General features: G+C 38.2%; 1 protein-coding gene across 1 annotated transcript; it reads left to right on the top strand.

The window, feature by feature from the left end:
- Positions 1-2,120: 2,120 nt before the first annotated feature.
- igflr1 (IGF like family receptor 1) lies at positions 2,121-7,096 on the top strand. Its single transcript, XM_023964218.1, has 7 exons — positions 2,121-2,310; positions 2,388-2,580; positions 2,789-2,813; positions 3,040-3,094; positions 3,205-3,288; positions 5,782-5,883; positions 6,202-7,096. The coding sequence occupies exons 1-7, from the start codon at positions 2,223-2,225 to the stop codon at positions 6,525-6,527; spliced, it is 873 nt and encodes a 290-aa protein (XP_023819986.1). The 5' UTR covers positions 2,121-2,222; the 3' UTR covers positions 6,528-7,096.
- The last annotated feature ends 38 nt before the right edge of the window (positions 7,097-7,134 follow it).

The following is a 7,134-nucleotide window of genomic DNA, read 5'->3' as shown; positions in this document are numbered from 1 at the left end:
ACATAGTTATTCCACAGTGTTATTCTATCCATCCATCTGTTTTCTTCGTCTCATTTGGAACCGCAGTGTCAGCAGTCTAAGCAAAGCAGCCCTCGCTCTCCCGATCAAATCCTCCAGCTCCTCTGGGGAATATCCGAGGAATTCCAAGGCCAGAGAGAAATAGACTCTCCAGTATGGAAGCATTTGTTTGGCATAATTAAAAATAAAAGTCAATACCAAAAAAGCTTTTTCATTTTCAAAATGAAGCTGCATTTTTTGACTCAAAATTAAAATGAAAAAGCAATCCGCCAAAATGCTTTTTCATTTTCTACTTAAAAACAGTTTATTCTGTGTTAAAACGAAAATGCAAAAGGGGATTGCATTTTCATTTTCACATTCACCCTGCAAAATGTGTCACATATATCAATTCGACTTAGCATTTCCAGAGGGGAGACGGGGCGATGACGTCAGTGCTATCTCCGCACTTTTAGAAGGTATGTGTTGGTCCAACCAGCAAACAGCAAAAATTTAGCATAGCGAAATCTCCTAAAGCTGTTGATGGGGCTCCAGCAGTCCTCAAACAGCAAAATCAGCGCAAAGCTGCATATGACTATCTTCTAAATGTGCTGTTATTACTGTTATTATTAAGGGCCTGCTCGCTCGTGCGGTCAGTGCTTTTTTCTTGGCTGCAATGAGCCGGATTGGTTTTTCATTTTAATTTTGAGTCATTTGATTCAGCTTCATTTTGAAAATGAAAAAGCATTTCTGTTAATCAATTTTAATTGTCAAATTATACATTTCTAAATGAATTTTGCTACACATTTACCAGAGAACTTTTTGAAAATGAAATGTCAAATACCATTTTCATTATTATTTTAATTAAGTGACAGAATAAGCAGTGTCGAAAAAGAAAATGAAAAAGCATTTTGGCAGATTGCTTTTTCATTTTAATTTTGAGTCAAAAAATACAGCTTCATTTTGAAAATGAGAAAGCATTTCTGATAATGACTTTCATTTTTAATTGTGCTACAAAAATGCGTCCATACCCTGGGATCTCTGCCTATAGGACAGGCTGGGAAAACCTCCCCAAGGAGGCATCTAAGAATCATCCGGAACTGTCTCCTCTCAATGCATGGATGGATGTGAAACACACGTGGTACCTGAAAACGTTATCTCCTTTTTCTGTCCTTGTCTGTGACGCAGAAAAAAAGGTCATAAATGTGATCTAAAGTTAACTTGTTGCTAATCTTCCACAGAAGTACAGAAGTGGAAGGAATATTTTTAATCTAATAAACCAATATAGGGCTCAACATGCAGAATTTTTAAAGCATTTTTAAAATTTGAAGACAGTCAGGAGAGTCAGATTCTGTTAGGTTGACTGCTGATTAAATAATTTATGGTCATTATGCTCCGTTTTCTGACAAGTTAAAAATGTAATCATAAATGACAACTTAACAAATCCACCAACACATTGAAAACAAATAAATCAATGGAGAGATAATAGGGCTGCATGTGGCTCTGGAGCCTTAGGGTGCAGACTGCATTGCTTCATGAAAAATGTTAATATATGGGGTGGGATTATATTTTGCCCCTCCCCCACTCTATTTCAAGCAATTAATGAAACACCTTTTGACAAACTTAGTATGTAATGGTTTTCAATGTGTCATGTTCTGTATGTATAAGTTAATAAGTCGCTTTATGATGATGAGTAATTAGGCTTTAATTGAATTATTTACAAGTGTTTCTGTGTGTATATATTTTCCAACCAATTCATGACTAATTACCCACAAGTTTGATATATCTCTGTGAAGAAAGCACTAAATTTCTGCCGTCTTGTTTACTTTGATTTTTGTTTTAATTACAACTAAACTATTTCTAAACCCAACAATAAAAGTCCATTGTGTTAAAGCAAACTGCGTTTTTGAACAGAGGCTGCAAGAGTAAGTTGGGCTTTTCGCACTTTTTCCTGTTCTTGTTTTTAAAAGTTTAGGCTACTTCATGTGCGCACGATATAAAAACAACAACTTTTTTGGGGGGGGGACTCTACAAAAGTTTGAATATTTGAATATGTAAAACAGCCATAACCAATGCAGCAATAGTTCCGCCTGTTATTTTGTGTGTGTTTGTGTGTGTGTGTGTGTGTGTGTGTGTGTTGTTGTTGTGTGCGGCAGCAGCGGCAGCAGACGGAGCAGAGTCGCAGAGCTCTGGCAGCAGTCAGATCCATAGTCTATCGCTTCGTAGTCATGATGGGTCATTCGACCAAATGCTTGGATCTTGCCACATATTGGGATAATTCGAAACATCGGTGTGTTTCTTGTTCGATAAAGCCTGGTAAGACACATCGCCGATAAAGTACGTTATCTTAAACGGCTGTTTTCGTTACTAAAACAGCTGTTTCGTACTAACAGGATATGAAGTCACTCCAAACTGTGGAATTGACGACCATGGAGGTCGGCACGAGCGCCCCTTCAGAGAGTGCGCCAGCGGCACTTTCAACGACGGCTCGCGCGCAGATTGTCGGGCCTGCTCCCTTTGTGGCCCCGGCAGCTCTCCCATGAGAAACTGCAGCACAACCGCAGACACAGAATGTCCCCCCCGACCGTAAGAAGAGAAAAAAACAACTCACAAGTTCAACCTTTCAGCTTAGTTACTCTGAATACACTCTAGTGAGAAAAGCAGGGCATATTCACATCTTTATCTAGGATTAAAAAAAAAACATTTGCTGCTTCTCATTGAACTGCTATTCTTGTCAAGATTTTTTTAAAGTAAAAAAAAAGTAAACATTTGTCCTTTTTCCCGCTTTCTGCAGTAGCGTCGCAGTTGCACACACAACGGTGAGTTCATGCAAACACACCTAAACAAGTAAACAAAAAAACATGTTTTTTGAACAGTTGGAACTTAGACTTTAAGCATAAACTTGATTATCTTAGTGTTGACTTCAAGTTAAAGTCAACACTAACATAATCAAGCTTGTGTATCCTTTTCTAGTAACAATCGGTCCTGAAGAGTATTGAATAACAATCTGCTATACATCTATCATTTCTCATTTCTCATATGCAGACACACCCAAATCTCACAGCAGAGTTGAAAGTTCCCACCATCCCTGCTGGAGTGTGTGAGTTGAAAAATGTAACTTTGAGTGCAGCAAAGATGCTCGTTTTTTATCATATTAAAAGTCTTCTGTGTGTTTTTTATTATAATTTATTTCACTTTTCTGTTTTTCAGGGATGATCTCGTTAGCCGTAGTAGCCGTCCTGTCTGTGATACTCTTGGCCTTCGGTGCAGTCATTTCAAAAAGGCGTAAAAGAGGTTTGTGTATTGAAAATCCGGAAAACATGAACTACTATTTTAATTTAGTCACTTTACAATAACAACTGTAAGTAAAGAGATTGCATTTCCTGTGGAAATTGTGTTTAGTTGCAATTTTGCTTGAACCAACCATTGATCAGTCCGAGGGCTACTTGATAATGTAGCTGAACAAACTGTTGAAAGGCCAAAAATCTAACTTAAATGGTACAATGTTGAGTTAAAAGTCAACTTTCTTTAAAAACAAATTGAACTATCAAAACTAACAAAATAACTAGGCATATAATGTAAATAAAATTCTTAACAAGCAAATCTTGGAATTTCCTAAATAACTTACTAATAATAACATGAAAATCTGTGATGAAAAGACATGTTTATATTGCCAAAAATTAGTAGTTAATCAAGTCTGCAAGGAGAAAATCTCCCCCGAGATGAAAGCAAACCACCTCTGAGAAACTGAATCTGATTAAAAAATTACAATTAATTACAGTTAATTGCCTAAATATTCTATTTTTAAGTATTTAGCTCAAGTAGGTCTTAAAATCGTAGAAAGAAAGCAGATCTGCATTCACTCTTATGTTAAGAAAATGTGGACAACAACATTACATCGTAGAAACCAACACACAATTCCAAAAACCAAAACACAATTCCAAAAAAAACTTTCAGAAAATAAAAGTACGGTAGTACCCCGTTCACTGATTGGATGTTGCCGTTTGTTGACCCTTTTCCACCTGAAGTTATTTAGCATGACAACATCTTCAGGATGACAGGATATTTCTTTGAGTTTGTGGCCCCAAACAATGCAAAAGTTCAAAATTAATCTATCAATTATTTACCACAGTTTGGGCAAAACATTGTTCTGCTTTCACTTCAACCTAAAAGTGATGTCCCATGATACACACCTTATTGGATTTTTATTATTTCATTTTGAATTCTGGAAATTACTTTTGTTTTCTGAATTTTTTCTTCTGGTTTCTGGATTTCTGTGTGATTTTCAAAATGTAATGCTGTTTATGGAGTAATTGTTTTGTTTTTTTAGTTGTTGTGCTCTATATAATATATTTTTTGTGTTGAGTGATTTGTTGATGTGATTTGCACTTCAGGGTCACACAGGTTTATTTTTTCTTTTTTTTCTCAGCTTTTTTCTTTTTTCCTTTCTACAGTTAAGTTTACCTTTTCAACTACAAAAACTCCCTTTACTCTGTCCCAGTCAATTGTCCATGTTTGGCAGGATGTTTATGGTAAGCAGAATACACTGTGGTTAACATGTCCGTCCCATTTGAGGTTTGTTTGTTTCTCTCTTGAAGTTCTATCGGTTCTATCTTTAACCAGATGGATTCAATTAAGTCAAGAAAACTGCAGACAGACTACAGGCTTTCCATCTGGGTTCACTTTTTCTGCTGTGGAGCTTATCAAACATTTTTTGCTCACAATTCCAGAAAAATGCAGTCCATGCGGGTAGGGGGATACCGAGATCTCTGGCTAACCCAGGAGCCGGGGATCACATCATATCCGAGCCTGTGGGCATCCGTGTCCATGTGGTGCTCGTCCTTGCCTTCGTGTTCTGAGTCTATCCTTCTAACAAGAGGGAGTCTGGTCAGTCCACGCTGACCTTTCTTGTCAGGAATCCCCGTCTCTCATTGGCAGCCTCCTCCTGGGCAGGAGGGATTTGCCCTTGCCTGGTTTTCTGCTGGACTACCGACGGGAAGAGAGGATGGTTACCTGGAATATGATGCAAGTGTTTCTTGGAGGGTTTATGTCTGGGGTCGGGGTAAGGACTCATAGGTGGTGGTGGGCTGCTTGTCTGGGGCTGGGGAGGGGGCTCTCAGATCGGTGGGGTCTTGGGCATAGCATTGGGACTGTTCTCTGGCTGGGTTGGGGCTTGTGCTCCTTGTATTTCTGTGCCCCCCTGCTCTTTGCTGCTGGGGGCTCCTGCAGTGGCCATTCTGACTCTTGTCCGGGTGGCTGGCGTCGGGTCGCCTGGGGGGCAGACGCCCTCGTTCTGCTTCCAACCTCTGTTGGGGATTTGGTATGGAGTGACCGGGGGCTTTCCCTCTTTTTTTTGTCATGTTCTACATTCTGTAATATCATCGCCCACATTGTCTTTCAGATTCTTTTTTTTTTTTTTTTACATTCTGTCTCTCCCAGTTTATCTACGATGAACATTATAGACATTTCTTATTTTTTATAAGTGAGAGACATTACAGAATTGGTCACTGACAAGGTTTTGCCGACTGTATGATATTCTATGATATTCCACACAACAGCAAAGTCAAGATAAAGGTTGCACATACAAACTTTGTGGGTTTTTTGTGTTTTTTTTACATTCAGCCGTAGGTTGTTTCCTCTTTTTAAGTTTATGTTCTTGATAATGCTACATTATTCTTTGAGTAGGAGTCACTCAAAATAGAGCTTTGGTATTATAAAAAAAAAAATACCCTTAGTCTCAAGTTAACAAAAGCTTCCTGTGAACGTTACTACATCTTTTGTTTTCAGGTGACCGTGGCAGGATGTGCTGCAAAGGGGGATCAATGTATCAAAATCAGGACTTTTCTGGTTCCTCCTCAGCTGGTCAAAGTGATCTGGAGGAAATTCTCAGTGAGTGTAAACTGTGTTTTTTTTATTATATATTTTTTTTAAGTTTAAACAAATTCTTTTAGATGTTAATTCTTTTTTTTTTTTTTTTACCTGCCTTGAGTTCTAGAAGAGCCAACTTAACTTTACCCTTTCTTCACCCAGCTTTCCCTGTAACTTGAACTCTGGCATCTAAAAAGAAACAAAAACGGAAATTTTAAGAGTACAGAAACTTTAGATGCCTCTAAAAGCTTGAATGCAGTCGTGTACATCCTTTTTAATTCTTACATCGGAGACACTTTTAAAATCCCGTTCTCCGAACGCCTGATCTGTTTTCCGCAGACGACGTCCTTTCAGCCCCAGTACAGACAGTGCTGGACGACCTGGATGTTCTGGAGGAATTGGTGATTCTGTTGGACCCAGAAACCCAAGGAAAAAAGAACACAAAGCATCTGGCCTCCCACTGCTCCTTTCCCTCCACCTGGATCACCTACACCTACTCCATGAGGGACAGCAAAAGTCCCCTAAAAGCCGTGCTGGAGGGGATTTCCAGCAAACACCCGGACTGGACGGTGGGTCACCTGGCCAAGCTCCTCAAACAAATGGACCGCAACGACGCCGTTGCTGTTCTCGCCAAGCTCAAGCAGTATGACCAGAATTTTTTTTAACCTTTTTTGTTGTTTTTTAAACATTACGATTAATTTAGGCAGCAGTACATTAAGACTTTTAGCTTTTCAAAATGTTTTAAAACGGAACTTTCCTGCCGGTTTCACTAAATATTGAACATTTTTGACAGCACTGAAAGGGGATCCCACCAATTCTGTATTTACATCCACTTATCTGTTCTCATTTACTTTTTCTACCTGCCTATATCATAATCTTTTTCCATTTTCACTTCTTTTATGAATATGAGTTTTAGAACGTACCTCTGGTGTTATATTTAACAAAAAGGGTACATTTTTATTGACTTTTTTACAAATGTAATGACTTTTTAAGCTGCTATTTTTTAATATCCGTCTTATTGTTGCTGTTAAAAGCAGATCTTAATCTTCATTCAGGCTGACATGGAGACAAAAAAAAAAAACTCTTTCCTGTTATACATCCTGTTACTTTTCATAGTGCAAACATGTTGAGCTTTATAAAAACATCTGAATGTACTTTTACTGCCCTCAGCAGCAATCATTTTTTATTTGGTATCTTAAAAAAATATCAAAATGTAATAAAAAATTCATTCACTTTGAGAATGGTGTTTTTCATTTTCATCCTTCTCCTCAG

This window comes from Oryzias latipes, chromosome 16 (assembly GCF_002234675.1).
Source record: "Oryzias latipes chromosome 16, ASM223467v1".
Lineage (NCBI taxonomy): Eukaryota > Metazoa > Chordata > Actinopteri > Beloniformes > Adrianichthyidae > Oryzias > Oryzias latipes.
Note: the sequence above shows the minus strand (reverse complement) of the source record. Positions and strands in the feature narration are given on the sequence as shown.